General features: G+C 39.2%; 1 protein-coding gene across 1 annotated transcript in view; it reads right to left on the reverse strand.

Moving 5' to 3' along the window:
• The window catches only part of LOC148881651 (uncharacterized), a 66,968-nt gene that overhangs the window by 24,143 nt on the left and 22,179 nt on the right, over positions 1–20,646 (reverse strand). Inside the window, exon 6 of the mRNA XM_088989325.1 lies at positions 16,451–16,523. Coding sequence (XP_088845451.1) covers positions 16,451–16,523 — 73 coding nt within the window. The remainder of the gene's footprint in view (positions 1–16,450; positions 16,524–20,646) is intronic.

Here is a 20,646-nt window from a genome sequence, read left to right on the forward strand (position 1 = left end):
TTCCTCCACCTCGACAAGGTTCTTACACGTTGACCTCATTAGCTTCTTTGAATCACCTGGCGGCCACGCTCGCCTCGCGCTGCGACTCGTTGCTTTTCCGCGGGTGGCCTGAGTACTAATGAAGAAGCATCACGGTAGGTGAGGCGACGGCGCCGCGCCCTCGGAGTTATCGGAATATTATTTTATGGACGACGGGTAATTTAGATGACGTTTATTTGCGTTTTATTAGGATTTGAATCACAGCGGCCTTGGGTGGGGACAAGTCCCCGCTATAAAAAGACGCCATTTCCTGTAAACGACAACATATACGATTCCGTCAGTCGCACTTCCCGATCTTCGGTATTTATCTGTTTCAAAGTCGAACAAGCGTCGAGGTGTATAGATCGTTTTCTTGCAGAGGGGATGATAAATGACCGCTTGAAAAGTTCAAATGAGCGCTTCGCATTCATCGCGCGAGATATTGGGAGGAAAGAAGGATGACTAACTGCATGGAAGAAAAAAAAACAACAAAAAAAACGGCATACTGTTGTTTCGATTGAACGTTTCGCCGCGGGGCTGTCAGCGCAGTGACCTCCTTGATGAGGATTAATGACGTTCTATCTGCAACTCCCGCTTCAGAAGCCAAAAGGGCGTGTCAAAAAAAATAAAAATGATAATAATAAATCAGATAGAGAAATAGAGAGAAAGGGATTGATGGATAACTGGCTAGATAGCTAGCTAGATAGGTAGGTAGCTAGTTAGGTAGAGAACTAGCCAGCTAGATAGATACAGATATCTATATCTATATATAGCTATAGATATATATATATAGCTATCAATGAAAAGGTTTGTTCAGCTGTCATCTGTACTTCTTTAAAGGTGTCGGACGTTTCTCTTCTGTCTGAACGGTAGGGTTATACAGTGTATATATATAGGGCCAAAGCTACCAGCAAAAAAAATTAGTTGGCTGACGAAGCCTCTTGGATAAGAAGCGAAACGTCTGACACCTTCAAAGAAGTGCAGATGACGGCTGAAGAAACCTTTTCATCGATGGACCACTCCTGTACGACTGAGAGCTTACACAGATGTATATATAGCTATATATAGCTATATATAGCTATAGATAGGTAGGTAGGTAGCTAGTTAGATAGGAGAAAGTTAGCTACTAGTTAGCGAAATCGCTAGCTAACGAGATAGCAAATATCAAAGTCAGCAAATATCAAAGTCAAAGTCAGCTTTGACTTTGATCTATATAAACATATATAAATATAGATATTGATAGATAGATTGATTGTTATTCATAGGTTGGTAGGTTGGTATCCAGCTAGCTAGGCAGGAAAGTAGCTAGATAGGTAGGTAGGAAGGTAAGTAGGTAGCTAGACATATAGCTAGATAGCTGGATAGATAGGAAGTTAGCTAGATAGCTATAGCGATAGCTATATATAGACATACATATATATAAAGATAAAAATACATAATAGAAAGGTACCATATGTGCACTACTCCCCAATGTCTAGATTCCTTTTCTAATCCAAAAAGCCAGGTCTGCCAACTCATCACCACAAGCCCCCTCCCCATTCCTCTTTTGATCAAACCATATTTTTTTTGGTTCTTCTTTTTTCTGATTTTAAAGGTTATCTACACCCATCCTGTCCATCTGGGGGCCCTTTGACGGTGGCCGGCAGACCACCGATGGTGTGAAAGCGCCCGATAAGAAAATGCGGATGGAGGGGGGGGGGGGGGGCAGATACGGGAGGTCCTTTGTGATACCAGAAGAATGTTCGGGGATGGGGAGTAGGGCAGGGTCTCTTGGGACGAGGAGACAAAAGGGCTGCTTTGCTTTGCATGGCCGATCCCGTCGTGGCCAAGCGATGCATTGTGAAGTGTGAAGGACGCAGCAGCGCGGATTTTATGTACTCGGCGTGTACCGGCTCGCTGTCATTATGCTGAATAACTAATCGCCGCAAGATAATGCTATCTCCTTTATCTCGATGCCGGGGTGGCAGGTGTCGCCATCGCTCCGGGAGGATCATAATTCCCGGACGCCGCAAACGCTGCTGTCATCCATACAGCTCGCCGAGCATACGCCGCGACAATACGTGTTCACAAAAGGCTGGCGCTAACAGGATGGCCCTGTTTATTTATTTACTGATTGGCCGAAGACATGCTGTAAGATTGCGGGGATGCTAACGTGACATGTTAGCAGATATACGAGCAGAATATGAATAATGAATCAACTGCGCATCCCGCAGTGCGGGCACACTACCAAGTAGCTTCGCTACGCCGTTGTGCGGCAATTCGGATTATATTTAGCGTGTATTTTATTTTTTCTTGTGGAAGCCAGAGGAAAAGGATCCTTCTTTTTTTCCACCTTGGCCCCAGAGTCCGCATAGCATCGGCCTCATTTGCATACCTCTGATGGGCTTAATCAACACAGTGAACTTATTTGTCAGGGGCTTGTACGCATCAGACGCTCATTTACATGTCAGTGTCATGTGGCTTTAAGACAAATTGAATCCAAATAGTTAAAGTTAAAAGGGGGAGTGACGATAAATTCAATCGACTCTGCTCCGCCATTTTGTTCGACAAACATGATCGGGCGACACTTTTGACACCCCCCGCGGTTAGATTTGCGGGCGGTGGCGACGTGAATAATTATCATGGCGGCTAATGATGATTCATGGGCTGTTTTTCCCGAGATCAGCCATGCAAACAGATTGCGCCGCTATTGGGGCGGAGGGTGGGGTTGGGGGGGGGCGTTTATCCCCGCGCACCCAACTGGAGGACACCCAGTTCCCGAAACACAAAGCCCGAAGTAAAGTCGGCACGCATGCGCAAAAGCGCTTGTTTTTCTGGCCAATTTCACTACCGCACCCCTGCCCCGCCTTCCTCCATCCCTGCTAACCCAAACATCATTAATCAAGATGACTAAGATTAGTCACTGGCAAGCTCCTCAACCTGTTTCAATATCATTAAATCAATGTTGGGTGCAAAATCCACCTTTTGTTTCACATAACGCCAAGACATGTAAAAGTTGCAACGAATTATTCGTGAACGTATCCCCATTTTCCAGACAGCACTTTGCGTTTACGGCAGAAGCTTTTTTTTTTAAACATGAATGTATCAAGAGAGACACTTTTGACTAGCGGCCCAATAAGAGAGGCTCTCAGATATTTGATTTATGTCGGATATTGCGCGAGTAAAGACACACCAAAAAAACGTTTTTTGTTTCCTTTTCCTAGGCCTAAAGCTAACGTGACACGGTAATGGCTCATAAAGGGAAAGTAAATTGGGAGAGCGAGCTTTATGACCGCATTGCACTGAGAGCTAAAGTGCCAGAGGAAGTAGCGCTGAGATGACTGGATTTTATGTTATTTATTTAATTATTTATTGCAAGGGGATAAAGTCTCTGTGTCTTCCCAGGAAATAAAAAAAACATATATGCAGACAATGTATATACAAATAAATATTTCAAAAAATATCTCTCTATATTTATTAATGCATTTATTTATCTTTATTCATTTCTATTCATTCAGTTATTCATTAATTTATTTATGTATGTATTTTTATTTATGCATTTATATATGTATATGTTTATTTATTTGCCTATTTATTTATTTATTTATTTATGCATTTATGTATATTTATTTATTCACCTATTTAGTTATTTATGCATTTAATTTTACATGTACTAATGCATTTATGTATGTATCTATTCTTTATTTTCTGTATTTTATTTATCATATTTATTTAATTTATTTTATTTATTCATTTATTTATTTATGCATTCATTCATTTATGTATTTATATGTATGTATTTATTCGCCTATTTTTCATGTATTTATTCAAGTATGTATTTATGTATATCTGTTTATTTATTTGCCTATGAATGTATGTATTTATTTATGTATTTACATGTATTAATCCATGTATTTATGTATCTATTATTTATTTTATTTATCATATTTATTTTATGTATTTTATTTATTTTATTTATTCATTTATCTGTATTCATTTATTTATGTATGCATTCATTCATTTATGTATTTATTAATGTATTTATATGTATGTATTTATTTATTCACCTATTTTTCATGTATTTATTCAAATATGTATTTATGCATTTATTTTTGTATGTATGTATTTATTCATTCATGAATTTATGTATCTGTGTGTTCATTTATTTATTTAGTTATCTATGTATGCATGTATTTATTTATCTGTTGGTTTATTTATTTATTGATATATTTGTTTATCTATTATTTATGTATTTACTTATTTATTTATTTATTTTGGGTGTATATTTACTGTATGTATTTAGTTATGTATTTGTTTACTCATTTATTTATGTATTTATGTATGTATCTATTTATTTTACTAAGTTTATTTATTTGTGTATTTGTTTATATATTTATGTGTTCACATTGGTCCACCGAAGACAAATTACAGACGCCGCACAAATTTGATTATGGGAATTGAATTTGTTCTGGACTTTTTTACAATTTCCCCGCCAGCAGACGCCATTCATGTCAATTGTACAGATCTGTAACATAACAACGGCGAGTTCAGAACAACGTCCGCAGACATTCCGGCCGCAGCGATTGGCGTCGGTGGAAGTAAATTGAGATGCCAAGGACGGCGTGCTCGTGTCGGATCGTTGACATCGTCGGACGGAACGCCCGCAACCGGTTGCGGCGTGAGAAGCGCACTGAGGCTTGTGATTGGATGGTGAAAAAAAAAAAAAAACAAGGCTGGTTGTTTAGAGCTCTCTTTGAGTAATAAAAGAAACATTTGGAATTTAATGAGGCAGCTAGTTTCACCACCTTTGTTAACCTCCCCCTGGCTGACGTATTTTTCGGACAGATGCGTTTTACACCCACGATGAGTGGAAACGGGAAGAAAGATGGAAGTCATCTCCTTTTATAAACAACTTTCACTTTTCCAGGAAGACTGACTCCAAGATTTTCGACGTCCAAATTGTCGGATTGCCCAAAAACACCAAACAACTCAGATCCACTTGTTTGATTTGGGAACTTCAAATTCTTTGTTGTCATGCGACCAACGAGCAGAGGCAGAAATTGGTCGCAGTTTTCGGCACTGGAGTAGAATAGCGACGAGCACTCGCAAGGAAAACTCCCAGTAAGGAAAAAAAGGGACATAAATGTGGATAAAATAAATATAAAAAATCTATATATTCATTTTTTATGTTTTTATTTCTTTATTCATCTTAATTTATATATTTGATTTCTGCATTTATTTATTTATTTATTTATTTATTTATTTATTTATTTATTTATGCATGCATGCATGTATCTATGTATGTATTTATTTATGTATTTATGTATGTATTTTTGTAATTTTGTAATTTTATATTTATTTATTTGTTTATTTATGTATTCATGTATTTATTTATTCATCTATTTATTTATGTATACTGATTTATTATTCACCTATTCATTTATTTTTGTGTTTTTGTATTTATTTATTTTTGTATGTATGTATTTATTTTATGTCTTTATTTATATATATATTCATTTATAAATTCATGTATTTATGTATACTTATTTATTATTCACTTGCATGTATGTATGTATTTATGTATTTTTGTAATTTGTAATATTCATTAATCTATTTATTTATTTTCGTATTTATTTATTCATGTACTTATTTATTGATGTATTTATCTATTTGTTTGTTTATTTATTTATCCATTTATTTATCCCTGTATTTATTTATGATTTTTTACGTGTTGAGAATAGAATAGCTACGAGCACCCGAAAGGAGAACTCCAACTAAGAAATAAAAAGTGACTTAATACGCTTTGAAAATGTCTCCAGACTCCTCACTGATTCCATTTGAAGTTCTTACTGCAGCGAGTGAGAAAGAGAAAAAGATGGCCAAAGTGCTTACCGCTCTCAGTTAGCTGGTGCCAACCGAAGTCTCGTGCCCAGATTCTCCGGTCTGGGCATCGTACGAAGGAACTTTGGCAGGTTTATCAACAGCCTCCAGTCTATGACGGAGACTCCCCAGCCTGAACCAGAAAATAGCGCAGAAACAGGCGCAAATCACTAGAGTGGAGAGCCCGAACAGGTCGGTGAGCGTTAAAGGTTATTAGCATCCCCGATGCAAAGCGGGCGCCATTTTGGAGAGGATAACCACGACGCGGTCAAAGCAGATAACGGCGTGAGTATAACCACGACGCGGTCAAAGCAGATAACGGCGTGAGTTCAAATCGATAAACGGGAAGCCAGTAAGTTGAGTATGTACCGGCCGTCGCCAAGAAAACACATCATCGGCATTTAAAAACTCATTAGTCCTTTTCGGGAGAGAAAAGAAAAAGTCTCAGCGGAGCTGACTCGGGTCAATTCCAGAGTGAATTGTTTCTCTCTGTAAATATCCGAGTTAATTGCCAGTGCGTTACTCAAGCGAAGGTCATCCAAATAAAAATCAAAGAAATCCAACAAATACCCTGAAGGTTTTTCTTTTTCCCGATGAAACATTCTCCATGCAACTGGGTCAGGAAACATTAGTTATCTAGCTAGAAAGCTATCTATTAGCTATCTAACTAGCTAGAGAGATAGCTATTAGCAATACAGCAAGCTAGCTAGCTATTTCAGTCAGGAAACATATTAACTATCTAGTAATCTAACTATTAGCTAGCTAGCTTTCTATCTATTTGAGTTGCTTCCGGGTTGAGTGTGTGGCTGCCGCTTCTCACCCATAGAAAAACTTATCCTGTGACTGTAAAGTGACATTGAGAGTTTTGAAAGGCGCTTAGAAATGAAATTATTATTATTATTATTCAGTTCACAGTTAACTCGCTGCCATTTCAGAATCAGGGTGCCGATAAAGCACTGGTCAGACCTCTGGCAATGTTATTACTTTCCACAATGGGGTAGCATTTGCCTTTTGTCCTTGTTAGCGCTTTGTTACAGCTTCAGCTGTGGTTAAAGTCTATCGAGCTAGCTATCTATTAGTTATCTATTAGCTATATATTAGCTATAGCTGTATATATTGTATTGTATTTTGTAAATATGCCCCCATTTCAAGCTCATATAACTCCAGACACATACAACTTAGGAATTAACTTTTTTTTTTTAATAAAGAAGAGAGACTCGGGTTTCTTATGTTGCATTGAATATTTATGTCGTTACACATTTTAGCATATCGTCTGGCAGTGAATGAGTTAGGTGGATTGAGACCCCCCCGACCCCCTTCCCTACATTTCCTCCCCTTGATCAACAATGCAGAGGGTACCTACTGACGCGGACAACCGCCGGGCACGAGTGCCGCTGCGGGGTTTGATGTCAAGGAGGGGAAAATCAGGACGTACTTTTCTCATGAGCAAAAAGTGGAGCAGAAAAAAAAAAAATAGCGGCGGCAACTCGAGCTGTAATGGAGCGCAGCGGCGGGTGGCTCGCCACATGTTGCGCCGGTCGCCTGCGGCGCCATGGCAACAGAAGGGGGAGATGGAATATAGAAAGGTGGAGGTTCAAGGACTCGACTTGCCACGGAAACATTCTAATTAAGTTAGGCGACCGCGTTTTAGCGAGACGGACGCGGATGGCGACAGGCGCCAACAACATCAAATATAAATAAATAAATACATAAAAATGATTCCAGCAGATTTGCATGCTTGTCAAACGACGACAAAGCAGAGAGATTATAAGCAAAGATGCGCATGCAGAGATTGACATCGACAGAATGAAGACAAGAGACCAAAATGGAATTCAAAAAGACTTGAGGAGATTTGTCGGATTGACAAAAGAGTGCGTTTTGCTGTTTTGGGATATAAATGCTACAAAGAGGCGGAAAATAATATATTTGGAGGAAGTGGTGACGTCACAGAGCCTGGCTGACATTGTGGGTTAAATACGCAACTCATTTTGGTGATTTGCTACGTCGTTAGCGCCTTTTTTTCTAATGCTAAATTTAATCAATAGTTAACACTGAAGCGGCGTGGGCAGAACTGATACTATTTTATTATATTATATTAAGCAGCAGTCTGTGGACAGCGGATTGTTAGCCAACAGGCTAAGCTATGCAGAATCAAAGAGACTCGTTAGCTCGTCATGCTAATACACTTTTTTGGAAACCACAGTCTGTGTACAGCAGATTGCTAGCTGGCAGGCTAAGCCACGCAGACTCAAAGAGACTCATTAGCTCGTCATGCTAATCCGCTTATATATATTTTTTTAAACTGCAGTCTGTGTACAGCTGATTGCTAGCTAGCAGGCTAAGGTAGGCAGACTCAAAGAGTCTCGTTAGCTCGTCATGCTAATACGCTAGGACATGCTAATTCACGACATGGATGAATCGCCGTACTGGCATGTGACGGGTTTTTTATCTTAGCGCAGGAGGGGGAAGTCGTTAGCCGCGGCGTTGACGCGCGATCCTTTTGTTGCCGGTAATGGATGATTTGGTCGGAACGGGCCATCGGACTACGTGGCTGATGGATGGCGGCCATTGTTATGGTAAAGTCACTTCATTGCCGACGCCGGGTCGCCTATCCGTCTTAAGCGAAGTCACGGCGCCGTTGTTTGAAAGAATTTTTCCATTACGCCGCGCCGCCTCGACAACAATGAACGTGTCAGTGTGGCTCCTCTTTTCGGCGAAGGACGAGAGGGAAGAAAATAACATGTTTTTTCTCTCGCGTCGCAACAATGAACGTTTTCTATTTTGGACGCGGGCCAAGTGTGGGGGGGTTAAAAGGCGGACCAAAACGTTATTTCCCGGGCGAGCGCGAAACCCGGTTGACACGCCATTTTGTTAAACGGCATCAAGCGCCGACCTTGGATTGACAGGAGACTAGACGGGCGGGAAAAAAGAGAAAAAAGGAGAACTCGGATCGCGGCGGCGGACGTGATTGAGTGATTTGACTTTATTTTTTTATTTTTTTCTCTCTTTCGCCGTCTGGCAGTTGACTGTCAAAATTCACACGGCGCCGCCGATGTACAAGTCGTACGCGCTGTGACACATACGAGCAACATGTACTTGTACTTCGCCGCCCGCTCACGTGTTGATGGATCAGGCGACATTTTTTGTTTTTTTTTGTTTTTTTTCACTCTGACAGACTACTTCTGACATCGCCATCTTGTCCCCGGTGGTAACAAGCTGACATGTCTTGGCAAAAAATAAAATAAAAATAAATAAATAAGCAACTTTTGTTTTTACCTCCATCTGAACTCACTGTCACATTCATGCAAGCTCGGCGCTCTCTGGTTCGATTACGCGCACTTCTGGGGGGTTCGTAGCGGAGTTTGTTAGCATGTAAATGACATGAGTGAACTTTCTCATGCTAAAAAATACAAATAAATAACAACAACAACAACAACAACAACACTGCTGCTACTACTACTACTACCACTACTACTACTACTACTAATAATAATAATAATAATAATAATAATAAATGAAAGTTGACATGGTTTGGATTAGTTTAGCATGTCAAGCACGATCACCATGACAACATTGGGGCCATGAGAGACAACAAAAAGAGCAAATCAGGTCGGTTCAGGACGTCCAAAAAACGACCGAATAATTCCTTCAGCTGCAATCAAATCCAAAACATCCTTTAGCATCCGCCAAAAAGCAGCCGCGGCGCTACGATTAGCATCGATGACAGTCCATCTAATCCCTGTTTAAAGACAAACGGTCATCTTGTAAAATTAATTAAAATAATAGATCCTCTTATCAATGCTAATAACATCTAAAAAAAGGTGAGCGACAACTTCTGATGTGTTCTTTTTGGAACGCGGAGGGTGTTAGCATCCTGTATCATTGCTTTTGCAAGGTAAAGAGAGACGGTATAGGAAAAGATGAAAGTACTGCCATTGGGAATGAATAAAATAACTAAAAAGAATAGATGAGATGCAGGCCTGAGGAAAAAAACGTCAGATAAGCGATGGGGAGAGAGGGAATTACCCAAGTTGCAGTCGGCAATCCGTTGCTTTCGCCTGAATGGACGGCGCATAACAATCGGTGATAAATTTCAAATTGTCGGCGCTTGGCCTTCATTTAGATGAGACGTCTGGAGGGCGCTTCTTTTTAGTCTGTCAGAGACCATTTGCGTGAGAAACGAGATATTTATCTTAGTTTTTTTTGTTGTTGTTGTTATCCCGGCCGGACACACCGTCTGTTGACTAAGCTTTGATGAGTCGCGGCGGGTCGCCGGGGAGTTCGCCAAGGGATGGTGAGTTTTAACGCCGGGTGAGATAGAAATGGTGATGCATTGCTCTTATTTTAGTGCTGACAAATGCATTTATTTATTTTTTATCTATGAATCTATGTATCTATTTATGTATCAATGTATTTATGAATTTATGTATGTATTTATTATTTATTTGTATATATTTATTTGCAGCTTTATTTGCATCTGTATTTAAATATAGATTTATTTTTGTATTTATTTATTTACTTATTTACTTATTTATTTTTATGTATTTATTTATTTGTGTATTTATGTATTCATGTGTCTATTTATTTGCATATTTATTTGTGTATTTATTTGCACATTTATTCACATATTTAGTTGGGTATTTACCTGTGTTTATGTATTTATTTATTTATTTATTTATTTATTTATTTATGCATTTATGTATTTGTGTAGTTATTATTCATTATTATTATTATTTATTTATTATTATTATTTATTTAATTTAATTAGATATATATACCTTTTACTGAGCAAGTTGCTTGTTCTGTAGCCACAAAGGGACATAAGTCTTCTTGTGCCGGTCCCAAGCCCGGATAAATACAGAGGGTTGTGTCAGGAAGGACATCCGACGTAAAAGCTTGGCCAAAACAAACATGCGGATCAAACCTCTAAAGATGGAGGTTACTGATTCGCTGCGGCGACCCCTTGAAGGGAAAAGCCCAAAGGAAAAGAAGATTTGCATTTTTATTTGTGTATTTATTTGTGTATTATTTGTGTATTTATGTATTTATTTGTATGTGTATTTGTATTCACATATTTATTTGTGTATTTATTTAATTGTTTTTAATTGTGTGTTTATTTATGCATTTATGTATTTGTGTATTAATCTATTTATTTAGCTATTTATCTATTTATTTATTTATTTGTGTATTATTTATTTTTGTATTTATTTGCATTTTTATTTGTGTATTATTTGTGTATTTATGTATTTATTTGCATATTTATTTGCTGTGTGTTTATTTATTTATGCATTTATGTATTAATCTATCTATTTATCTATTTATTTATCTATTTATTTTTTATGTATGTTTGTATTTATTTGTGTATTGATTTAGGTATTTATTCATGATGTTTTTTTTTAATTGATTGATTTATTAATTTCTTTTTTTGTGACAGGATATAAAAAGCGTACGCAAGTCGAACTAAGGTGACGCGACGAAGCATCATGGCGTTCTCGCCCGGGCCGCCAAAGGTGACGATGCATCCGTGCAATTAAAGTGTCATTGATTTACCATCGACAAGACAGAACGAAAAGAGCAACCCGGACAGTTCACATCCGAGGACAGCCGGACCGCCTTCTCAATTTGATTCAAGTGTGAAAGGACACTTAAGATCTCAATTGCCGGCGCATAAGCAGTCGGCTCAGGCCGCCTCCCATGCAGAATGCTAACGTTGGAGGTATTACCACAGAAGCTAAGATGATTTGATTGCACTTAGCTATGCCGCGTCCACACTCTCCATCATCCGACGGCAAATCAAGTGACGATTAGATAATGCCAGCGTTGAAATAGGAAAGGACCCGCTTGGTTGCAAACGGCAAATTTCCAGAGGTAGACGTAATACGATCGCGATATTTTAGCGGTCGCGACAATTATGCGATTTTTCGGGGATATTTCGGACATACAAGTTAGAGGACCTTCATAGGAGGTCAAAGTTGAAAGAAAAAAACATAATGACATTTGTAACATAGTAATAATAATAATCATCATCATCATCATAATAATAATAAATAACAACAACAACAACAATAACAATAATAATAATAATACTAATATGTATGTCATGCATATTAGCATATTTGAAAATAAAGCTGACTTTGACTTTGACTATAATAATAATAATAATAATAATAATACGTATGTCATGCATATTAGCATATTTGAAAATAAAACTGACTTTGTCTGTGACTATAATAATAATAATAATAATAATAATAATAATAATAATAATAATAATAATAATAATAATAATAATGATAATAATAATAGATTTGATTTATAAGCGCCTTTCAAAACTCTCAAGGTCACTTTACAATCACAGGATACGTTTTTTTGTGGGGGAGCAGCGGCAGCCACACGCGCCAACGTTCACTCAACCCGGAAGTAACTCAAATAGATAGAAAGCTCGCTAGATAGCTAATAGATACCTAGCTGGCGCTAATAGATAGTTAATAGATAGACAATTTAATTTAAAACAGATTTTTATCTTACAGTGTATTGTCGGTGTTCAAATACCTGACATGTTTCGGCGTCTACTTCCGCCTTCCCGATGAACTCAATACAACTGTTAATAGATAGATATTATGCTGGGGGTAAGGGGGCTTATTAACTAATTCGCTGCCATTGATTAATTTATTCTATTCGATCAAGCGCTGGTCAGACCTCCGGCAATGTTTTTTACCCTTCCACGAGGGGGCATTTACCTTTTGTTCATGTTAGCGCTTTGTTACAGCTTGTTAAAGCACTATATAAATCAATATGTATTTATGATATTGTATTTTGTACATCTGCCCCCATTTCAAGCTCAGATAAGTCCAGACCCGTATCACTTAGGAATTAACATTTTTTTTTTCCTGATGAAAAAAGAGTGTCAAAGGTTTCTTACGCTGCATTAAATGTATATGTAGTCCTAAAACTCAATATTCTGTGGGTTCTGGAATTCAAGTGAAATGACAAAAACCCTGGCACTAGAATGGACACATTTTTTGCACATCATCTGACATGTGAATGAGTGAATTTCTTTTACTATGGCATCACTTGAGCGATAATTTACAACGGCAAGGACATCCTCCGACCAAGGATGAAGACATAAATATAGCTGGACGGACGTCTCCGCGCCGTAAAAAAGTCACATTCTGGCGCCAAAAGCAACCCATGGGATGTAATGACGCACGCTGATGTTTTTGTTTGACATCCACGTTTGTGGGCGTGTTGCACTAAAAAATTCGATGTCATTTGATGACAGGTCGCGCGAGGTTTGGCACGGACCGACAAAGCCGGTTAGCTTCCGTAAGGCGGCCATTATCGTGCCAGATACAAACATAAGGATTTATTCACGCCGTGAATATGAAATATCCGTCTGCAGGCGGCAAATAAAGTCCAACCGACGGGTACACGGAAGAGATTTATATTCAAGTACTCATCATGGTACACAAATGATTGACGACGGAGCCCTCGAGACACCCCGAATGACGACACCCCGCAATTAAAACGCCATTTTTATTTTGTTCTAAAGATATCTTTGAAAAGGCATCAAATCTCCGCTTAATTGGATGCTAAATTTGTAAAATTTGCTTATGTGAGCTAAACAAAAGCGGTTTCGCGACAATGGGCGCAGAGAAGTCATCGGGTTGAACGCGTGGGGTTTAAAGGACAACCGACACCATTTTTTTGTTTCCTAACTGACATCAGAAAAACGTTTTATAGCATCTAAAATGCCCAAAACATGCAGTACGATATTTTTAGTCAAATGCAAAACACCAATAAAAATGACTTAAGAGAAATGTAGTGACAAACTCTGTAGTGCTCACAGTACCAAAAAAGGCAGAAGATGGCGACAAAGCTCTGTGGAAATTGTCTCCTGGTAAATGTTGTCAGCGAATGTCAAATACACTCTACAAGTCTTGATGAAACACACAACGATTCACCATCGCATTATTTATGTGTTTTCCTTCTAATTTCGCCATCAACATGAATTTTTCAGACCAAACAAAGTACCGCAAGCAAGGTATGTCCTTTCTCAGTCAGGGGCGTTCCTTCAGTGACGTAGGGTGAGGACTCGTCACCAACTCAAAAACAAGACTTCCTGAATATTCAGCGCGAGTCTTAAAACGTAAAATATAGCTATATGCGGTGGAATCTTATTAAAATACGCTCAGTAGAAGTCATTTGAAGCCATTTTACAAATTATGGACACATCTTGTCCAGAGACGTCGGTTGTCCTTTAAATATGGATACAAAATGATGAAAAGGGGATTGAGAATAGTACGCGGTACTCAAAGTTCGGCCTGACTTTTAATACGTTTGGTCTTTTCGGTTCTTTCAGCGAGTATTTCATCTAGGCCCATCATCTACCTGCCCGTGGCTAATCCCTATTCATTCGCTACAGTTCAAGTGACCTAAAGACTTCAACGTTCACCAATTGACCTGCTCGCTCAGCCAGAAAAGTCGTCAATGGCGATTTGAGGCATTGGAAGAAAGAAGAGAAAAAAAAAAGTGTTTAAAATCCTATATGGCTGAGGGAAGCGCTAAATGACGCTAAATCAAGCGACTATCTCAACGGCGGGAGGGCGATTGGGTGATCGCACGCTGAGCGGCGGGAATTGGGTGGCTATTAGGTGATTGGTGCTTCATTGAAAGAATCACTTATGCCCGACCACGTCGCGGGGGAGCAAATGAAAGCCTCATTAAAACCTACCAAGAAAAAGCAACTGGACTGAGGTGTTGTTGTTTCTTATTTTTTTAAACAAGCGTTATCCTCCCAATTTTCCCAAATGGCGTTATGACTTCCTGTTGCAGTTGTTCGCTTGATTCAAAAGGTGAGACGGCGTTCGCTCAAAGTCAATCACCGAGCGCGACACGGCGCCGCAGCGGGCGCTGTTTTTTCTATAACGCCACAATTATAATATTTATGAGCGGCTGACGCTGACGGAAATGTTATTTCTCCCCTCGCTCCCGGAACTCCCTATCTCACGCTTTATTTTCTCCACCGCGGGATTATTTCTGTTTTAACTCACCAACGCATATGGAACCATGTGAACATTAACTCATTCGCTGCCATTCCTGAATTTATTCCGATAAAGTGCCAGTCATTTTTTTTCCTTCCACAATAATAATGTGACAACTAGTTATACACACATTCAATGTTGTTTCATTTCTACGTATTCTTATCAGTTAGTTAGTCTATATATGTATGTAGGTTAGTTATTTGAATATGTTAGTTTAGTATACATGTACTTAGCTCAGTTAAAACCATAAGCTATCTGTTTCAGTCTAATATAATAATTCATGAGTGACATCGCTCCTGTTGTCTATATCTGTTTGAGACACACGCTCTCTCTTGCTCTTATAATAATAACAATAATAATAATAATAATAATAATAATAATACATTTCATTTTTAAGTGCCTTTCAAAACTCTCAAGGTCACTTTACAGTCACAGGATAAGCGTTCACTCAACTGCAAGAAACTCAAATAGATTGAAAGCTAGCTAGCTAGAAAATGCAAATAAATAGCTAATAGATAACCAGAAAGCCAACAGCTAGCCAGCTATATAGCTTACAGCCAGCCAGCTACACAGCTAATAGCTAGCCAGCAAGCTAATGGATAGCCAATAAATAGCTAATAGATAGTCACCAGCTAGCTAGCTAGCTAATAGATAGTCACCAGCTCACGCAGTGACGCAGCCATCCCCCCCAAAAAAGATAATTGAACATTTTAACATGTTTACACTCTAAAACGTTCACCTGCGCGGGATAATTTTGACGAAAAAAAAAAAAACATGGCATTCAACCGAAGGCCCGCAACTCCAAATTCGGGATCTAATTTTTACCCCAAAATGTTTTAACAAACTCAGAAGTGTTCACAATATTTACGAATCAATATTTGCAGGTATTTATACGCAAGGGGGTAGCACTAGCCTTTTTGTTCATGTTAGCGCTTTGTTATAGCTTCAGCTGTTATTAAAGCTCTATATAAATCAATATGTATGTATCATATTGTATTTTGTACATCTGCCCCCATTTCAAGCTCAGCTAACTCCAGACCCATATAACTTAGGAATTAATATTTTTTCTGATGAAAAAAAGAGTGTGTAAGGTTTCTTACCTGTTCACATATTAAAATACCTAGCAAAAATGTTTTCTAAATTTGACACAGCAAAAAAAGCCAATTTCACTACTGTAATTAAATAAATACATAGATAAATACATAGATTTAGATATCTAGCTAGCTAGCGCTACAAAAGCTAGCTAAAGAGATCTTTAGCGAGCTATATTGTCTAGCTGGCTAGCTATCTATTAGCTATCTAACTATCTGGCTAGCTATATAACTATCTAGCTCGCTGGCTAGCTATCTAGCTCGCTGGCTATTGGCTATCTATTAGCTAGCTGGCTAGATTTCTATCTATTTGAGTTACTTTCGTGTTGAGTTAATGCGTCACATTTGTTTCTTGCGCGGCAGTCGACGAGGCGAAAGCTCAATCGCTTGAACCGCGGGGTTACGTCAGGTGACTTATTCACGGTATCGCCCACTTACCGTGCTGAGATTATCTTGCCGCTGAGTTGGGGGTGACCGCCATCATCCAGATAGATGAGAAGCTCCATTTGTACTGCAGGAAGAAAAGAAAGAAAGAAAGAAAGAAAGAAAAACATGGCCATCATTTGTTTGCGGGGTGAACTTTCGGCTTTTATGACATCACATTGATGGCGGCGAGCATTTGGAATGATGACATTGGAAAGTAATTGCGTCTGGGTGACGGGCTATCAGAGATACAAGCGAAGTATCCCAAGGCCAATGAACACCAATGGGAGATGGACAGGGGGAAAATTGGCGAAACGTCCGCCACGATGTAGCGACGCCCCCCCCCCCCAAAAAGGCGACGCTCTCAATTTAAAAGCTGATGGAAAATATGGCGGCTAAAAAGTGGGACAGAGATCAAACGTTTTTTTTTTCGTTGATTGACTAGTTGCAATTTTATTTTGAAGGACATTTACCCGCAAAGGAAGTCTCACCAGTCACGGAAATTATCTGGCGGCTGCTCACGGACGACATTTTTTAAATGCGGTAGTGTAAAAAAAAATATAATAATAATAATAATAATAATAATAATAATAATGATAATAATAAAAGAGGCAGTACGATTCACTGCATGCGAAAGGTGATCTGTTTGCACAAACAGTGAGACTTTGTAACGCTCAACTCCAGAAACTGCTTCTGGAAATGGGACGGTTTATCCTTCGGTGCATCAGCACACATTACAATTTGGATTTATTTTTATTTATTTTTTTATATCTGCAAGCCGTCTCCGAGCACGGATGCATGCACACTATTCTCCCTGGAACAACGGTGCACTCTGCAGCCAGTCAGTGGTGTAATTACAGGCTGCGTCCTTGCTCTCCGTTGGCCCCCGGGTATCCCAAGTGTCCTCTATGGGGGGTTCCCCCCCCCCCCCTCAATATTGGTATTATGGAACGTTTGGAATTTAGGAATCTTTTTTTTTCAATCAGAAAACATGTCAATCGTATTCCTATGCCCCGCCCCCTAACCTCATTATGGAATGCTTATTGCCCCCATAACTTGGACGAAAAGTGAATCGACAGTTTTTAAATCATTTATAGTCCAAATAGCCTCCTTTTTTAAGGAAGTGTCAGATAAACGGAAATGCGACTCATGGGGCGCTTGGGGGTCGGGAGAAAAAGGTTTCATAACCTTCGGAAGGTTATTTATAAGCTCAAGCACGGGGATGCTGAGAGATGATAAAATAAAGAGGAACGTGCGCAATGCAGATGTCACCGCATGGACACTTACATAAAATGACGCAAGTGGATTAAAGGCTTTGCAAATCCTGATTGAATTAGCTTTTGTTTCAAAAAGTTGTCGGGCGCAGACGGCGAGCAAGGGGAAGGGGGCGGGGGGTTCAAGTATGTGGTGCGTAATTCCACCTCCCACTCTCAAAAAATACATGTTTTCTGATGTTTTCAAAGCAGAATTAAAAAAAAAAAAAGTTTGTTAGAATGACAATTGCAAATCTGAGTGTGATAAAGGCTGGGGTTACATATATCAAGAGAAACTCACCTGTAATGATGATTGTGAATTTTGTTAATTGGAAAACCTCACCAGATTTATATATGTATCTATTCATTGTTCAATTTATTTATTTATCTATTTTTTATGTATTTTTTAATGTATTTTTATGTATTTTAAATGTATTTTTAATGTATTTTTCATGTGTTTTTTTAACATATTTTTATGTAGTTGTGTATTTATTTATTTGTTTATTTGTTTATTTGTTTATTAGTGTATTCATGTATTCGTGTATTCGTGTATTCGTGTATTCATTCATTCATTTATCCATTTATTAGTTAGTTATATATTATTTGTTATCTATTTATTTATTTATTTTATTTTGTTGTTATTTATTTCGTTATTTAGTTGTATTTTTATGAGATGAGATCCAATATTTGAAGCCATTCGCGGGGGAAAAAAAAGAATAGAAAAAATATATATCGCAAGTTCCTAATGCAGTTAGCGACCCGGAATAGTCCACGCCACCATCCATTCGTAAACTCGGCACGGAACGGTGAGGAGGGGAATCCGAAAGGGGGGTACAGATGGAACAAGATGACAAGAGTCCCCCCCCCCCGGAGATACAACAAGGTCAAAGTGCGGACACAGATCAGCGACCGTGACGGTATTACCAAAATGTCAACATCTTTCATGAGTGAAAGTTTGAAAGAGGGAAAGGGGCCCTTTGATACCTCAGAGAGGTAAATAAATCCCCAAATAATGTCAAAGGTGGCGGAGAAAATTGGATCGTGAACCCAAAGTTGGGAAGAAATTGAAATACCGACATGGCGGCCTCGTGATGCCAAAAGGAAGATTTCACTGACCTTACGCCATTCAAACTGATTAGCGCCGGTGTTGTTACTATTTAAAGGACAAGCGACGTCACTTTCTGGTTTTTTAACTGACATCAGAAAAACGTTTTATAGCATCTAAAATACCCAAAACACGAAGTATGATATTTTTAGTCAAATGCAAAACACCAATAAAAATGACTTAAAGTGTCCGAAATCTGCAAAAAAATTGAGCTGCGAATTGGGCATATTCAGAAAGTCCCGCCCCCAGTTTGTGACGTCACGCCAAGACGTCTTGCATTGCAAGTGAATCAAAACAATGGCTTCAGATTCGGAGAATATGCTTTCTTGTTACACATCCAGTTATGAATATGATTCAAATAGTTCTGAAGAGGAAAGCATATATGTTTGCAATCGATTAAAGAATGTACTCCGTGTCATTTTGAGGAATCTGGACTGCAATGTAGCGTCCCAGAAAAGAGGCATAAAATGGCGACCTCCAGTGGCCGCTTCCACAGGCTGATAAATTCCTTATATGGCGCTTGGACGCCCTCTTCTGGTGCCTTTATGGTGCAACACGAGGTCCACAGACCAAACAAGTACAGCAAAATACATTGACGTGATGGGAGGACAACTACAATGCGTCTTTTTTTTCTCGGTCAGTGGCGTTCCTTCAGTGACGTCACGTACGGACTCGTCACCAACTCAAAAACAAGACTTCCTGAATATTCAGCGCGAATCTTCAAACGTAAAATATAGCTATATGCGGTGGAATGTTATTAAAATACGCTCAGTAGAAGTCATTTGAAGCCATTTTACAAATTATGGACACAACTTGGCGTCGGTTGTCCTTTAAAGGGGTGCATGAAACGACGCAGGTTTTTATCGCGCCAATAAAAAAAAAAACTTTAACGCGCCTCCTCGTGACTTTTCGCACGCCATCTGTTTGGTAGCAAAAAAAAAAAAAAAAAAACAAATGATGTGAGAATAACGACTCAACGGAGAGAAACGGGGCACCGCTAATTTCCCACCTGCGGAGGCGCGCGCGAACGTGATCATCTAAAAGGGCCGACTTTGAACTTTGGGTGACGGGGGTTAGCGCGAGGACGACGACGGGCGCGTTTGATTTCGGTGTACGGGCGGCTCAGCCGGGCGCGCTTTTTTTGAGCATACGGTCGCGTAAACCTGCGAGGGAGCCAACAAAGCCGGGATTAACAGAACATATCGAAGCAGTCACCTGGATGAAAAAAATCAGATACGATAAAGTGCATTGTGTTTTTTTGTTTTGTTTTTTGTTTTGTTTTTAATCTCCCAATCCATACAGCGTCGCTCCGTCTTTGATAAATATAGCCGCTAATCTACTCTCTTTTCGTGTTTTCTTGAATCCGCATTGTCCCATAAGTCAGTGGGCTTTTGTTGCACTCGGGGTGTATTTTAGAGACATAATGGCTATCGGTGGGGGGCGGGTGGATTGGAGAATTAAGGAGCCTTTTGTGGGTGTAATGCCTGAGCGCGCAAGCAAACTGGCTGGTTTTACAGCGCTGGCCTTTTCAAGCTTTATCATCTTCGCCGCGACTTGCTTTTCCGCTGCCCCGCCGTTTTATTGGGCGCGTTCGCCTTTTGCGTGGCTTTGAAAGGCTGGCGTCGAGTGACTGCGCAGGAGAATATTGTTCAGTAGTTTTTTTTTTTGATAATGTCAATGGCTAAAAATGAAAACAAAATGGCGGGGGAAGGGGGGGTGTATTGACTGTAATGCCCATGATTGGCGGGAAATGGCGACCGAGAAAGCGCAAGGAAGCGAAACGCAGAAAATATTGGGGAGGTGAACGATCACGTTAGCAATCGTGAAAGACGTGGTCGCGAAATTGCGATTTT

The sequence above is a fragment of the Hippocampus bargibanti genome, linkage group LG22 (genome assembly GCF_051943395.1).
Source record: "Hippocampus bargibanti isolate YZ-2025 linkage group LG22, ASM5194339v1, whole genome shotgun sequence".
NCBI lineage: Eukaryota > Metazoa > Chordata > Actinopteri > Syngnathiformes > Syngnathidae > Hippocampus > Hippocampus bargibanti.